The following is a 15,096-nucleotide window of genomic DNA, read 5'->3' as shown; positions in this document are numbered from 1 at the left end:
CCAGACCTGGTTCCTTTCCACTAAACACTCAATAACTTTATTTGCTTTTGGCTGGCTCCTTGGTGTGGGGCGGGGTAGGGTGGGGCGGGGTAGGGTTTGGCAGCAGCCTGGGCTTTATGCGCCCTCTGGTGGACCTCAGAGGCAAGAACTGGAATCCGGGCGGAACCTGAGGGCTTCACAGTCAATAGCCTAGGAGGGTCGCAGCACTCCTCAGGTCTGCACCCCAGACCCAACATCAGGGGATGGGGCACGCTGGGAGGAGGCCCTGAACCTCTGGCTCTCATACTCGCCCGTGTTGGACAACCGCATGTTCTGCCGAGCCTTCATCTGCTTCACACGGTCCTTGTCCACTTCCCGCTTGGTGAGGATGAAGAGGAGGATACCACAAGGGAAGCCGATGGCCCTACGGGTGGGGAGATGTGCACGGGGTTTGGGGAGGGGCCAAGCCTGAGCCAGAGGAGCTGGGGGGAGTCATTCTAGCTTCATCAATTGCATGAATGCTGCAATACCTCTTATAGTCTATTTGTCCTCTGTGCTGGCTGCTGGAGGGACCCACACAAATCAGATCCTGTCACTTCCCTGCTTAACACCCCTTAATAGTGCTCCATCACTTCCTGGCCAAGTCCAACTCCTAGGCATGGCACAAAAGGCCCAGTGTGGCTGGGTCTCTGCCTACCTCTTTCCTCCTCCCCACTAGAGCCTGATCCTCAGCACGAGCTGTGCATTCCTGCAATAGCACTTGTGCAGGATTTTCCAGGCAGCCCTGAAGCTTTCCCTCTCTGAGACTTGGTCAAGGTCCCCTCCCAGCTTTCCCCTCAGTTAAGCTAAGTAACCACTGCTTGGGAGGCACTTTGGTGTGGGGGAAAGAGCATGGAGTCACAGACCAGGTGAGAATCCTAGCTCAGCCTCAGTTTCTTCCTCTGTGAAATGGGGATGTAATATTTATCTCAAACCCTGAAACATTACATGGCAAAGTGCTAGCACACCTCACATGCAGAAAAAAGTTGATTTCTTCCTCCTTTCCCTTTAATATTGGTCAATAATATGTATTAAGGTCAGAGTCAGAGCCCAATCACAATGTTCATAACGCCTTCTAAGTACTACTATACAACTAGTACAATCTCACATGATCTCAGCGAACTACTTAACTTCAACTTGAGTCTCACTCCAAGCTCCCAAAAGGGAGGATGAAGCCAGGGACCCAAGTCTGAATCAGATCAACTCAGCTTACTCCAAAGTAAACCCACTGTCCTCTCAATTCCACATACTTTCCCCTCAATTCCACATACTTTCCCATCTCCCCTGCCCCACCCATCTCAGATTCCAATCGAACCCAACAATTCTGTTCCCACAACTTTGGATTCAGCTCGCCACCTGAAACTTGGAGAAGTTTCTGAGTCCTGCCCTTCCCTAGAAGCCACGCCCCGTTGGTGGGCAAAGCGGTGGTTAAAACTCACCAGGCCAGTCCCACAGCTTTCATGGGGTTCTTGCCCCTCTTTCTGGGAATGTATTCCAGCTCCGGGGATAGGGGTTCAGGTTCCTCCTTGCCCTCTGGAGAGCTATGGCTTTGCAGTGCCCGGGTCCTGTTATGGGAAGCCTTGTTAGCTGTGGCTCCTGCGAGAATGCCTGTGGATGGAGGTAAGGGAGGTCAGTAAGAAGAGATGAGAAGAAAGCAAGCGGGGAGGTGGCGGGGGAGCAGTAAGGGCTGGGGAAGAACGGCTGAGATCTGGGGAAGGGGAGTGACTGCAGTCTGAAGTAACAAGTGCCAGGGAGAATCCAAAGGGAAATGGGAAAATCGCCATCGAGGTGGCACCTTTGGAAGCCACTTCCACGTCACTGCGAGCTCATCACCCTGGTGCCAGGACGAAAAGCTTCGCTGTTCTTCCTCAGACGACAGGATGGGAAGGACTGCAGTGGGACTCGCATGAGACGTATGAAGGAAATCCGGGAAAAGGTTTTGAAATTGCAAATGTTAGCACTCGAAGGGACCTTAAAGATAGTCTACTCCATCCCCTGCACTGTATGGAAGAGGAAACTGACGCCCTGAGAGACAAACTGCTTTGCCCAAGGTCAAACTGCTAATTATCCGGGGCTGGAACCCAAGCCTCCAGAAGCCTGGGGCTCTTTCCTCTGCACTGCGGTGAGTGTGAAACACCTGGAGCGCGGGAGTCTAACAGGCTTCCTAGGAGCTCCCTCTCGCAGCAAGACCCCGGAGGTGTCGAGCAACCCAAAGGCGGGGGGATGCACTGGGTGACCTCTAAAGAGCATCTCTTCACCCCCAGACTCTAAGATCTTGCAGAAAAGTGTGGGCAGGAACCGAGAGCCCTGACCTCCTGCTACCGTCAGGCTGGATGTGAAAGAAAAGGGATCTTCTGTAGTCCTGCCCTCCCCGGGGTCCCTCTCCTTACCCCGCAGGACGCGGGCATTTCTCGCCCCCCGGCCCTTCAGCGCCGTAGCAGCTACCACCGCCGCCATGTTCAGATCCCACCCCCCTTCACCGCGCTCCCCGCCGGGAATTGTAGTTTGCGTAAGGGGCCTCCCCCGCTCCTTCCGTCCTGCCTACAGACCAGAAACTACATCTCCCAGAAGCCCGCAGAGCCGACCCAGGAGAACTACTTTTCCCAGGAGACCCCGGAGGCGCGCACGCTCGCTTGTTTCCCTCCAGTTGGGGGCGGAGTCAGGTGGGGCGGAGTTTGGGTTCTCTCTACCACGCCCCGGCCCCGTCTTCCAATGCCGCTCTGTGATTGGCGGGGCGTCCAGCCAACCTTCGTAGGTATTGGCCGAACGGCCGTCGCTCTTCCCGCCGGGGAGTCGCCTACGCCTACTTCCTCCCGGGAGGAGGGGCTCGAGTTCCGCGTCGTCGCGCAGAGCTGACTCTGGGAGGCGTTTGGGCCCAGAGAAGTGGATCGGCCGCTTGCGCCGCATGGAGTCCGAATCGGAAAGCGGGGCTGCTGCTGACACCCCCCCACTGGAGACCCTAAGCTTCCATGGTGATGAAGAGATTATCGAGGTGGTAGAACTTGATCCCGGTCCGCCGGACCCAGGTGAGAACTGCCGCTCCTCAGGCCATGGGACAGGAGACGCTCACCCCTGGCCTCTGACCCCTGCTTTTCCTCGCTCCCCTCCACACCCGACCGGTCATTCCTACCGATATCCCTCTTCCTCTCCTCCCCCACTCCCCTCCTCAGACTTAGTTCTCAGGCCTGGCTGGGGTGGGGGTTCCCTGACGCCTCCTCTGGCCCTTCCCCTCACACACCCCCTTCCCATCATCCCCTCGGCCCTTCCTTCCCGCACGGTCGCTGGCCAGCCCTGGCCTCCCGTGCTGTGTCCCGCGCGCCCCCGGGACCCCGGTGTGTCTGACTCCACCTTCCCCTCTCGCCACATTACCCGCCCCAGCCTCAGGCCTCCTCACGCTTCTCTCCGTACCTCTTACCGCCTCCCAAGCCCCATCTTCTAACCCTCTCCCCAAAGCAGATGACCTCGCCCAGGAGATGGAAGATGTGGACTTTGAGGAAGAGGAGGAGGAAGAGGGCAACGAAGAGGGCTGGGTTCTAGAACCCCAGGAAGGGGTGGTCGGCAGCATGGAGGGCCCCGACGATAGTGAGGTCACCTTTGCATTGCACTCAGGTAGGTCTTTGAGGCGATCCACCTCAAATCAGTTTAGGTGGGCGTGTAAGCATTAAACAGCCGCCGTGGACAGAGCGTTATGGGGGACACAGAGATGAGCAAGATGCTGGCCTTGCGCTGGAGGAGCCCACAGGTGGGAACCTGTGGCAGAATGGATGATTGCTTGACTTCTGGCATCAGTTGAGACACCAGGCTTCAAGTCCTCCCTCTACTTTGCCAGTTAACCTTGATTAACCTCTTAGTTCTCTTTTAAAAAGTTATCTTTGGCCAGGTGCGGTGGCTCACTCCTGTAATCCCAGCACTTTAGGAGGCTGAGGCAGGTGGATCACTTGAGGTCAGGAGTTCGAGACCAGCCTGGCCAACATGGCAAAACCCAGTCTCTACTAAAAATACAAAAATTTGGCCAGGTGTGGTGGCTCACGCCTGTAATCCCAGCACTTTGGGAGGCCGAGGCAGGCGGATTGCAAGGTCAGGAGTTCCAGACCAGCCTGGCCAATATGGTGAAACCCCATCTCTACTAAAAATACAAAAATTAGCTGGGCGTGGTGGTGGGCACCTGTAGTACCAGCTACTCGGGAGGCTGAGGCAGGAGAAGGAGAATTGCTTGAACCCGGGAGGCAGAGGTTGCAGTAGACCGAGACTGCGCCATTGCACTCCAGCCTGGGTGAGAGAGCGAGGCTGTCTCAAAAAAAAAAAACCAAACAAACAAACCAAAAATTAGCCGGGCGTGGTGGCACATGCCTGTAATCCTAGCTACTCTGGACACTTAGGCAGGAGAATCGCTTGAACCTGGGGGGTGGAGGTTGCAGTGAGCTGAGATCACGCCACTGCACTCCAGCCTGGGCAACAGAATGAGAATGTCTCAAAAAAAAAAAAAAAAAGGTATCTTTGATAAAAGTTAATAAAAGTAGTGAGTATAAAATTAGAGATAATTGGTCAGGTGCGGTGGTTTATACCTGTAATCCCAGCATTTTGGAAGGCCAAGGCAGGCGGATCCCCTGAGGTCAGGAGTTCAAGACCAGGCTGGCCGACATGGTGAAACCGCATCTCTACTAAAAAAAAAAAAAAAAAAATTAGCTGGATGTGGTGGCATGTGCCTGTAATCCCAGCTACTCGGGAGGCTGAGGAAGGAGAATCACTTGAACCTGGGAAGCGAAGGTTGTATTGACCTGAGATTGTGCCACTGCACTCCAGCCTGGGCAACAGAGCAAGACTCCATCTCAAAAAAATAAAGTAAAATAAAATTAGAGATAATTTTATCTTTTTGAGCATATTTTATATAATTTTCTCAAGTGCTAGTTCTTAGTAAGAAACTCTTAACATGATGCTCTCCTCACTCTGTACCCAACCCGGTGGCATCCCATGCTGAGACCTGTAAGCCCTGCACCTGTACCCACCTCTTGTCCATGGCATTGGTGCCGGGTGGTGAGGGGAGTCACACAGGGCATCTGCTCTGGCAAATAGGGAGCTTGGCAAATCTTAACCCGATTCTTGAAACTTAGAAGAACTTGGATGTGCCTGTGTTTTCCAGGAGGAAAGACACATTGCTTTGGGTGAAAGGGGGTGGGTTTCCTGAAGGTTCTGAAGGACAGAGCCCTAGGTGGGAGCTCTGTCCCCTTACCCATGGAATATCTCTTGGGACAGCGTCTGTGTTTTGTGTGAGCCTGGACCCCAAGACCAACACCTTGGCAGTGACCGGGGGTGAAGATGACAAAGCCTTCGTATGGCGGCTCAGCGATGGGGAGCTGCTCTTTGAGTGTGCAGGTGAGGGGGCTGAGGTAGAGGCCTGGGAGAGGTCATATTCCTTTGGGAGATCTTAGGAGCCTGGCCTGCAGTGGTCGTGCATCCAGTAGCCACTTAGTGACGTCTCTTTTGTGCCAGCTCTGTGCTGGGCCCCAGGGACACGGGGAGAATACTAGTGTGTTTTGGGCACAGAGGCAGGAGGCACTCATTGGCCAAGGGAGTCTAGGAAAGGCCAGAGGAGGTCACATTGGTATAGGAGCAGTTGGGCAGAGGGGAGGACTTGGGATTGTGGGCAGAGGTGTAGAGTGGACAGAAGGGGGAAGGCATAGGAGGCTGGGGCTTGGCCTGGTTGAGTGACGGCCAGCAGTGTCTCTCCTGGCGAGACATGGGAGGGTTGGTTCCTAGAGCGGCAGTGAGTTCCAGCACCTGTTCTGCTCAGGCCCGCCCCTCTTTTTTTCCTAGCTGGTCGTTTCAGGGGGCCAGATACCAGAATCACATGCCCCCAGCACCAGGTACCCTATTGTTTTCCCCTCTTTCTGCCCACTTTTCTTCGAAGGCCATAAAGACTCTGTGACTTGTGCTGGTTTCAGCCATGACTCCACTCTAGTGGCCACAGGGGACATGAGTGGCCTCTTGAAAGTGTGGCAGGTGGACACCAAGGAGGAGGTCTGGTCCTTTGAAGCGGGAGACCTGGAGGTAAGATCATCAGAGCGGGAGTCAGCTCTGTGGGGCCTTGGGTTGCTGGGAGTGCAAGCTTGGGAGGCCAGTTCTTCCTTATTGCGCCAAGCCAGCTCTGAGCCAGTGCGCCCCAAGGCACAGGAAGAAGGTCTGCCTGCTACCTGGAAAATCCCCGCGGAACCCCGGAGGCAGGAAACCTTGGGTGGAGCTCACAGGACAGGCTTCTAGGTGGGATGGGGTGACGGGCCTCCCTGCTGCCCCTTCCTCCCTGTCCAGTGGATGGAGTGGCATCCTCGGGCACCTGTCCTGTTGGCGGGCACAGCTGACGGCAACACCTGGATGTGGAAAGTCCCGAATGGTGACTGCAAGACCTTCCAGGGTCCCAACTGCCCAGCCACCTGTGGCCGAGTCCTCCCTGATGGTGAGAGCACCTCCCTTGAGTGTCCTTTCCTGGGTGCAGAGGCTGAATCCCGGGATATACACCTCCCGGAGCAGCCTTCTGGGCCACAGCCGGCAAACTCTGAGGCCTGCTCTTTGGAGTGCTGACCCCCTGGCCCCAAAGCTCATAGCGCCTCCTTCCTGCTCTGAACTCACCTGTGATTCCTGGGGCAGTGTCTGGGCGCTTCCACTCTTCTTTCCTCTCCCTCTCCCCATTCCCTTGCTTAGTGTATCTGAGCGTGCCCTCTCCCCTCTCTTCATCTGTGCCTCTCTTCAGGGAAGAGAGCTGTGGTAGGCTACGAAGATGGCACCATCAGGATTTGGGACCTGAAGCAGGGAAGCCCCATCCATGTACTGAAAGGTATCAGAGGTGGGGGAAGTGTTAGCCTGGGCCTTTGTCGGGAGGGGCTGAGATCCTGGGGGAGGACTCAGAGGAGAGGTAGGATGAAGCCTGACTGCCTCCCTGCTCTATGCTAGGGACTGAGGGTCACCAGGGCCCACTCACCTGTGTTGCCACCAACCAGGATGGCAGCTTAATCCTAACTGGCTCTGTGGACTGCCAGGCCAAGCTGGTCAGTGCCACCACTGGCAAGGTGAGTTGACCTGGAGCCCGGCTGGGGCCTCCGCTTTCTCGACTCCTCTCCTTCCTTCCTGGGTCTTCACTGTCTCCTCTCCCCACCGTCTTTCTCTCCATCAAGCACCCGGATTCCGGGCCCTCCTCTGATCCTCTCTGGCTTTCAGGTGGTGGGTGTTTTTAGACCTGAGACTGTGGCCTCCCAGCCCAGCCTTGGAGAAGGGGAGGAGAGTGAGTCCAACTCGGTGGAGTCCTTGGGCTTCTGCAGTGTGTGAGTGAGGATGGGGAGAGGGGTTTGTGGGAGGAGCCTGGGCTCAGGGCCCCGGAGGGAGGGCAGGGCGTGTGAGTCCAGGCCCTCATGAGTCTTCATGGTGCGCTCCTCTGCCCAGGATGCCCCTGGCAGCTGTTGGCTACCTGGATGGGACGTTGGCCGTCTATGACCTGGCTACGCAGACTCTTAGGCATCAGTGTCAGCACCAGGTACGGGCAGCTGGAGCTGGGGTTGTGCGGGCTGTGGCCATGGTGGAGGGAAAACCCAGGCCTCCAGGAGCATCTACCCCAGATCTGGCTCCTGCCTGGCTGTTGTGTGTGGCTGTCCCTCTTTGTGAGAACTGGGAGCAGATGGCTCTCAGCTCTCCTGCCAACCTGTGCCCTGCCTCTGTCATTCCTCGAGGCAGTCGGGCATCGTGCAGCTGCTGTGGGAGGCAGGCACTGCTGTGGTTTATACCTGCAGCCTGGATGGCATTGTGCGCCTCTGGGACGCCCGGACCGGCCGCCTGCTTACTGACTACCGGGGCCACACGGCTGAGATCCTGGACTTTGCCCTCAGCAAGTAAGTGAATTGGCCAAGGGCTGGGATCTCTGTGTATTTGGAAGGTGGGAGTAGTGGGGGACACAGGATCCTTGGGGTGTGGGAGGGGATTCCTAAGGCAGGGATGCTGGGAAGCCTGAGGGTTCACAGCCCAGCCCCCACCCCAGTGACTGATAGTGACCCTCCGGGGCCCCACATCTCAGTCATGAGGGAGAGGCTGAGACTGATTTTCCCCATCGGAGTCAGCTCTGCTTCTCCCGTGCTGGGGGCTTCCTCTAATTCCCTCCATGCTGGCTGCAGAGATGTCGGCCCAGTGCTGGGCACTAGGGCCCTAGAACTGAGGGTGTGCTGGAGGAGCCCACCCTAGGGCCCCTGGGTGGTGGGCTTGGGTCCCCCCGTCTCTGCAATCACATGCTTTCTGTTTATAGAGATGCCTCCCTGGTGGTGACCACGTCAGGAGACCACAAAGCGAAAGTATTTTGTGTCCAGAGGCCTGACCGTTAATGGCTGCAGCCCCTGCCTGTGTGTCTGGTGTTGAGGGGACGGAGGGACCCCTGCCCCCGCCCGCCAGCAGAGGCAGTAGGGCACAGAGGGAAGAGGAGGGTGGGGCCCTGGATGACTTTCCAGCCTCTTCAACTGACTTGCTCCCCTCTCCTTTTCTTCTCTTTAGAGACCCAGCCCAGGGCCCTCCCACCCTTGCCCAGACTTGGTGGGCCCTTCAGAGGGAGGGGCGGACCTGTTTCTCTTTCACTTTCATTTGCTGGTGTGAGCCATGGGGTGTGTATTTGTACGTGGGGAGTAGGTGTTTGAGGTTCCCGTTCTTTCCCTTCCCAAGTCTCTGGGGGTGGAAAGGAGGAAGAGATACTAGTTAAAGATTTTAAAAATGTAAATAAAATATACTTCCCAGAGACAGCGTCTGTGTGGATTTTGTGGTGGCTGGACCCTAGGAGGAGCTAGCTAGGGCCCCGTCAGGGCAAGGCTCTCCCGCAGAGTCGGCTGGATGTTGAGATGTGCCAGCTCCCCGTCTCCAGGGTCTGTGCACACGACACTTCTTGTCTGCCTGGAGTCGACTCTGCCTTAATCCATGCGTATGTCTGTAGGTTCTTTCTGTTGTTGGTGTGTTGTGCCATTTCCTCCTGCCTCGCCCTGAGATACGGAATGAGATAAGCATAAACAGCCAGAGGAGCTTTATTCAGTCAGTGTGGGGTCAAATAGAGGCAGGGTCTCTGATCCAGAGAAGTGGGGCCCAGTGGAGACAGGCTGGGTGGCTGAGCTGGATGGATGCTCTGGTAGGAGTCAGCAGAGGCCCTTCCTTTAGTTCAAGTCCAGGTCGACGCTGCTTTGGCTGCTTGGGTGGTAGGCAGTGCTGGGGCCGGGACTGTCCCGGGAGGCTCTTCCCCGCAGCCCCTGCAGGCATCTTTGGGCGGCTGCCCTCCAGGGGGCTGTGTAGCGCTGATCGCCCAGCCCCATGGCCACGGGCACTGCCGCTGCACTGGCACTTCCCAGGGAGATGAGGGACAACAGAGTCCCAGGCCCCAGGGGTGGGCGCTGCTCATAGGCCAGGACTGAGAGGAGCAGTGTGGCCACGTAGGGCCCCCAGCACAGCCCGAAGAGCAGCATGGCTCCAGCCTGCGCCCTTGCCTGCCTCCAGGTAAGGGCCCGGGCCAGGGCTGAGGGCTCATCGCGGCACACTGCCCGCTCCAACCGGCGGATGTCCTGCAGCTGGCGGTGGGCAGTGACCAGCACGCGGACAGAGAGGAGGGCAGCAGCACCCACAGCGGGCAGCAGAAGCCCATAGACTTCGAGGTAGAGGTAGGGGGCTGGGAAGATAGCCTGGGAGCTGCAGTTGGCACCAGGGGTCCAGTGGTTCCACCCCAGAGCGGGCAGACTGGCAAAGAGCAGGGGGCCAGCCCAGGTGAGGAGCAGGGCCAGCCGAGTGCTCCCAGGGGGCTGGAGTGGCCTCAGGACTGCTATGTAGCGCTCCCCATGCACCAGCAGGAGGTTGGCCAGCAGGGAGAGGAAAGAGAAGTTGGGAGCCAAGTAGAGGAGGAGGCAGGACCAGTAACCCCGGCGACTCTGGTTCCACAGCCCTGGCAACGTGGGCAATGCCAGACCCGTGAGCAGCCCAGCCAGCAGCAGGCTCAGGAAGAAGCAGCCAGCAGGCGGGCTGCGCAGGTGGCGGTCCCAGGCAATGCCCAGGGCTAGCAGCAGGTTCGCCGTGACGATGAGGCTTGCCAGGGCCAGGGAGAGCCCCAGAACCCCCTTGGGAATGGGGCTGGGCACCTCGCCAGTGCTGTTGGGCGTCATCTCGGTCCTGAGGACGGGGGAGTCCTGGAGTGGCAGCCGGCATGCCTGCAGGATGGGGTGGCCAGAGTTAGGATGGGGCTGCAGGTCGTGTCCTCCTGGCAGGGCGGCATGTTAGTCCAGGGGCACAGACCCGCAGGCTGTGGGCTGTATTATGTTCGCTGATACACAGAATTTTTCATAATTGCCAATTAAACATTTATATAAAAAACTATCTTTGGTTTCTGTTGAAAAATCAGGTCTGGCAACACGTATGTCCTATATGGTAGCAACCAGCCGGAGCTCACCGCTGGCTGCCCTTCCGACAGTCCCCACCCAGCCAGCTTTATCCATTTCTGGTATCTGCCTTTTCTGGGCGGCTGTGTTTAGGTCTCTTGTTTAGACTGAAAGGCGGGTCCATCTAGCCCCAAAGCATTTTGTGTATCCCTGCCTCCACCGGGGAGGTCCCTAAATGAGCCAAAAGAATGGACCAGGGCTGGCTGGTGTGTAGTGGTCTTCCGGCCGGCCATTAGGTGACAGGCTCCAGTGGGCCAGGTCTCGGGCACCCTGTGCCCTTCCCCCTATCTGTCCTTGTAGCCATCACAGCTCAGTGAGCAGCCTCCGGGTAGGACTTCCAGCCCATAAACTTGACTCGTCTTTGCTCCACACTAGCAACAGGGTCCTTCCTGGGAGCTGGAGGGAGGAGAGAAGCAGCAGGAGGGGACCTGTGGCAGTGAACATGGAGATGCCAGCAGCAAGGACAGGGACTCCCCAACACCCCCAGGCCTGAGGCTGAGCCCAGAGGAGAGGGAAGAGGAGTCAGTGGGCAAAGCCTGGCTTCTCTGTGGCTCTCATCTGTCCCTGTTCTTCCCGTCATTCCCTGGTCTCAGTCCTCCAGTGTCATGGCTCTGCTGCCACATCCTGGGGACGGGGGAGGGGTCCTGGGTCCTGTGGGAACTCCTGCTTCTGTCAACAGGGGAGCAGCTGCTGTTGCTAGGATCCAAGTCAATAAGGAAAGGATTCATACCTCTCCCCTCCTCCAGGACAGGGGATCAGGGCCCCATGGCCACCCTGAGCTGAGAGGAAGGAAGATGCTCCCCTTCCTTCCCAGGTTCCCCCAGCACCCCGAACCTGGGCCTCCAAGGCCTTGTGCCCCCTTTCCCCTCCCCTAAGCGTGTTTTCTCTTCCTCAGTCTCCTCCAGTGCCCTCCACCCAGGATGTCTTTTCCTCTCTAGAGGCCTTCCAGTTTCTGTTCCCTTCCCCCTAGCACCATCAACTCTCTCAAGCCCCACGAGACTCAGGGTTCATTACCCCAAACCTGGCCTAAGCTGGAGCTCCCAGCCCTAATTGGAATGATTCCCCCCACCCCACCTCCACCAGAACAGTGACAACGGCAGGGAGCAGCCCCTAGGGGTGATTTCCCAGCAGGGTGCAGGCTGTACCACCTGCACACCCCCGAGGGTCTGGTGGCTTGGACTGGGTGCAGTGGCCTCTCCAGGATCTGGGGTTTGGGGGTTGGGGGAGTAGCTACTCACATGGCTGTTGGGAGCAGGTATTGCCTGCCCAGCCTGGGCCTTCCTGAGTGTCAGGGAGTTGCTGCAGCCAGCCCTGCAGGGGTTTGGACCATGTCTGGTGTCCTGGCTGAAGAGCACAAGTGGACCAAGTGCATGGTGTCTCCACCCGGTGGAGACAGCGGGGCCAGGCTCTCCTACCCAGGCTCTGCCCGTCTGGGTTCTCAGAGGGATGGAGAAACGAGGCTGGCGGGACTTAGCCCCGGCCCCGCCTCTGGGAGGTGGGACCTGGCATATTCTGAACCGCAGCAACTGGGAGGCCTGCCTCCCCCTCCCACCCAGTGTCCCTCTGCCCTGCCACCTAGGTGGCAGTTTCTCTACTCCAGCTTGGAGTAATCTGAGAAATGCATTCCAGTTAATGAATAATAGTGATTGACTTACCCCTCCTGACTTCCCGCCTCAGCTGATGCATTTACATTTAAGCCCCTGGACTGGCCAGTCAGTTGACAGTACACCAGGCTCCCTCCACACTTCCGTGTGTGATGGCGGCAGTGGCGGGTGTTTGGGGCCTGAGGATCTTCACTTCCCCATCCCATCGCCTGATGGGCCTTTCAGTTTATAAGGCCAGACTTGCCTTCCTGAATCTGGGGTCATTCCATACTTTTCTCAACTGCTTTCTAAGTTCTGAACTATGAGGGACAAATGGCTCTGGGGATGTGACCTTGGGTAAGGTACTACTGGGCCTCGGTTTTTGTCTGTGTTAAAATGGGAGCAAGAAAAACCACCTCTAATTAAGGTCGTGGTGGGGCATATCACAGCATAACACATATGGCTGTGTATACGCCAGTGGCTTGGCCCTTGATGGGTGGGGGTTTGCTCCAACAAACGACTCCCTCTCTTTGCTCCCCTACAATGAAGAGGCATGAGCTGGCGCTGGAATCAGAGCTGTCTGGATCCTTTTAAAAGCTGGTGAACTTGGGCAAATGACTAAAGTTCTCTTGCCTTAGTTTCCTCATCTGTAAAATGGGGCCCATAGTTGTACTCACCTATCGTGAGACTAAATGAGGTCCCGTGTGATGAGGACTCAGATCAGCACTTGGTCCTTCAGCACTCCGTGACAGGCAGCGATCGCTAGGAACATTATTAGGATTTTTGCTTTTCTCTGCACCTGGCCCCTCTAAGACAGATCTGCTGAGAGAGGCACATGGGGAGCTTAGGAAAAGCAAGAGGGGAGTGACACTTTTGCTGCACAGGGAAACTGAGGAAACCAGGTACACTGAGAGGGAAGGGCAAGTTCAAGGCTGGGAAGCCAGGAGGAGTGGTGCCTCGATTTCCACCTTGTATCAAGTGTGGCTTTGGAGTGAGGGGGAGGAGAGAAGCCCAGCCACACTCCCTTAAGGCCTGAAATGGGAGGGAACAGGCGGAAACTGCAGCAGGAAAGCTGGCGCTGGGGGTGAGACATTAGGAAACACTTCCTGGCTGAAAAAGTAAATGGAGCAAAGGGACTTCCGTGCTCTCCAGGAGAGCTGGGCCTGAAGGGCTGGAGGTCCGCGGAGTGTGGCTCTGCCAGCTCTGCACAGTCAGTCAGGGATCCTGAAGAGGAGGGACTTCTGTTGGGACAAAAAGTGGGAAGACGAAAGCATCCAGCCTCAAATCCATCCTCGAGGGAGCTGGTGGGTGGGGAGGATGCAGGGTTCCAGGGCCGGCCCTCAGAACCACGCGATATGGTAGGGCAGAAGTCACAGGCTCTGGGAGAGTTCAGCCTGGGGCCTGGACAGAAGTGGGTGTGGGACCCTTCTGATATGGGACTGCCAGGAATAAACAGACCTCCTGTTCCCAGCCCCGGCCTGCTCCCCACGGGATCCAGGATGTCTGTTTCTTCTCTGCTGCTCTGTCTAAACACTGTGTGTGGGATGTGTGAAGGGGGACAGATTAGGCAGTGGCAGCCAGGGAGCCTGGGCTGTCTCTTGCTCAGCCTTGCTTCTCCCTTACTAGATCATCTAGTTCCTGTCTGTTCCATCAAGCCCTGGGGCTGACTCACCCCCTGGCTTCTTCCTTCAGCCACGAGGGCTCTGGTGCAAGCCGTCTTCAGATGCTCCATCCAGCCGACTGTGCCCGGACCCCATTCTCCTTTCCTCAGGCAGAACCTGAACGGGGGTGACCAATCCAGACTCTGGCACGGAATCCTCCTGTGCCTCCTTTGTCCGTTTCCATTCTCTTAGCTATCTGAATTTCTGTTGACCCACAATGTCTGGGACATGAGTGTCATGCTGGCTGGGGGTACTAGCTCTGGACCAGTGGAGGCAGCAGGGACGGGGTTTCTTGGACCCTGGTTGGCCTCCCTGAGCCGCTGTTTAACACTTCACACTCATGCCTGTAATCCCCGCACTTTAAGAGGCCGAGGCCTGGGCAACGTGGTGAGACTCCGTCTCTACAAAAAATAAAGATTAGCTGAGCACAGTGGTATATGTTGTGTGGTTCCAGCTACTCAGGAGGCTGAGGTGGGAAGATCGCTGGAGTCCAGGAGGTCGAGGCTGCCGTGAGCCTTCATGGCGCCACTTCATTCCAGCCTGGGTGACAGCGTGAGACCCTGCCTCAAAATAATACTTAAAAAAAAAAATCAGAGCCAGGCGCAGTGGATCATGCCTGTAATCCCAGCACTTTGGGAGGCCGAGGCGGGTGGATCACAAGGTCAGGAGATGCAGACCATCCTGGCTAACACAGTGAAACCCTGTCTCTACTAAAAATACAAAAAATTAGCCGGGCGTGGTGGCATGTGCCTGTAGGCCCAGCTACTTAGGAGGCTGAGGCAGGAGAACTGCTTGAACCCGGGAGGCGGAGGTTGCAGTGAGCCAAGATCGTGCCACTGCACTCCAGCCTGGGCAACAGAGTGAGACTCTGTCCCCAAAAAAAAAAAAAAACAAAAGAAACAAAAACCAAAAACAACAAACCTCCCCCCACCGCCTAGAAATGGCAGTGCTTTTAGCAACCCCCAGTAGGGGGCAGCATTGCTTGAACTCAAAATCGCCATCAGAGTAGACCCAGGTTCCGGTTGAGCACCCATCAGTACTACTCCAAATGAGGGTAACTTAATGGCAAACAACTCCAAGTAACGGCTCCCCCCAAGAAGGCTGAGGCAGCAGCTAGAGCTATTTCCTTTTCTTGGTTTCAATTCCTCCTCCAAGTCCACCCTTCCACTTCCTGTTAGTCTTAAGTGTCTTTCCTGCCAAGCTCCTAATTTTTGGCTTGCAGCTTGCCCCACGTCCCACTTTTTCCAGACATGGAGATTCCTACCTGCCTTGCCCGGGCAGTAAGGGCCATTCAAGCTGGGGAAAACACCAAAATACCAACGACCTTGGGGAAAGCCTAGGAAACCCCAAGCACCGAATGAGGGTTGGTTTCTGCGGGACTTTGCTGGGGCAGCAGCCTGT

General features: G+C 56.8%; 3 protein-coding genes across 8 annotated transcripts in view; 1 reads left to right on the top strand and 2 right to left on the bottom strand.

Annotated features, from left to right (window-relative positions):
• Nucleotides 1-2,617, bottom strand: part of PNKD (PNKD, MBL domain containing) — a 77,784-nt gene extending 75,167 nt beyond the window's left edge. Inside the window, exons 1-3 of one of the 2 annotated variants that reach the window (XM_025404016.1) lie at nucleotides 2,409-2,617; nucleotides 1,458-1,626; nucleotides 11-403 (exon numbers count right to left, since the gene is read on the bottom strand). In XM_025404016.1, coding sequence (XP_025259801.1) covers nucleotides 211-403; nucleotides 1,458-1,626; nucleotides 2,409-2,475 — 429 coding nt within the window. In that variant the 5' untranslated portion in view covers nucleotides 2,476-2,617 and the 3' untranslated portion in view covers nucleotides 11-210. Of the gene's footprint in view, nucleotides 1-10; nucleotides 404-1,457; nucleotides 1,627-2,408 lie in introns of those variants that run through there. The other variant, XM_025404014.1, reaches the window with a different exon arrangement.
• Nucleotides 2,618-2,757: 140 nt separating this feature from the next.
• Nucleotides 2,758-8,779, top strand: AAMP (angio associated migratory cell protein). Of its 2 annotated transcripts, XM_025404012.1 has the most exons (12): nucleotides 2,838-3,044; nucleotides 3,472-3,627; nucleotides 5,272-5,391; nucleotides 5,927-6,066; nucleotides 6,325-6,469; nucleotides 6,764-6,847; nucleotides 6,964-7,079; nucleotides 7,228-7,331; nucleotides 7,450-7,540; nucleotides 7,738-7,892; nucleotides 8,300-8,393; nucleotides 8,542-8,779. In XM_025404012.1, the coding sequence occupies exons 1-11, from the start codon at nucleotides 2,924-2,926 to the stop codon at nucleotides 8,373-8,375; spliced, it is 1,308 nt and encodes a 435-aa protein (XP_025259797.1). In that variant the 5' UTR covers nucleotides 2,838-2,923; the 3' UTR covers nucleotides 8,376-8,393; nucleotides 8,542-8,779. The 2 variants fall into 2 exon arrangements, with proteins under 2 accessions (XP_025259798.1, XP_025259797.1); XM_025404013.1 differs by having other exon boundaries at nucleotides 2,758-3,044; nucleotides 3,475-3,627; nucleotides 8,300-8,779.
• A 264-nt stretch (nucleotides 8,780-9,043) lies between these two features.
• Nucleotides 9,044-13,830, bottom strand: GPBAR1 (G protein-coupled bile acid receptor 1). 4 transcript variants are annotated; one of them, XM_025404023.1, is made up of 2 exons: nucleotides 12,712-13,830; nucleotides 9,044-10,223 (listed from the first exon to the last, which is right to left on the bottom strand). In XM_025404023.1, the coding sequence occupies exon 2, from the start codon at nucleotides 10,176-10,178 to the stop codon at nucleotides 9,186-9,188; it is 993 nt and encodes a 330-aa protein (XP_025259808.1). In that variant the 5' UTR covers nucleotides 10,179-10,223; nucleotides 12,712-13,830; the 3' UTR covers nucleotides 9,044-9,185. The 4 variants fall into 4 exon arrangements, with proteins under 4 accessions (XP_025259808.1, XP_025259805.1, XP_025259807.1 ...); XM_025404020.1 differs by lacking the exon at nucleotides 12,712-13,830 and adding an exon at nucleotides 11,690-11,891 and having other exon boundaries at nucleotides 9,044-10,847; XM_025404022.1 differs by lacking the exon at nucleotides 12,712-13,830 and adding an exon at nucleotides 11,690-11,891 and having other exon boundaries at nucleotides 9,044-10,336.
• Nucleotides 13,831-15,096: the final 1,266 nt, after the last annotated feature.

Source organism: Theropithecus gelada, chromosome 12 (genome assembly GCF_003255815.1).
Source record: "Theropithecus gelada isolate Dixy chromosome 12, Tgel_1.0, whole genome shotgun sequence".
In the NCBI taxonomy this organism is placed as follows: domain Eukaryota; kingdom Metazoa; phylum Chordata; class Mammalia; order Primates; family Cercopithecidae; genus Theropithecus; species Theropithecus gelada.
This window is presented reverse-complemented; position numbering and strand designations above follow the sequence as displayed.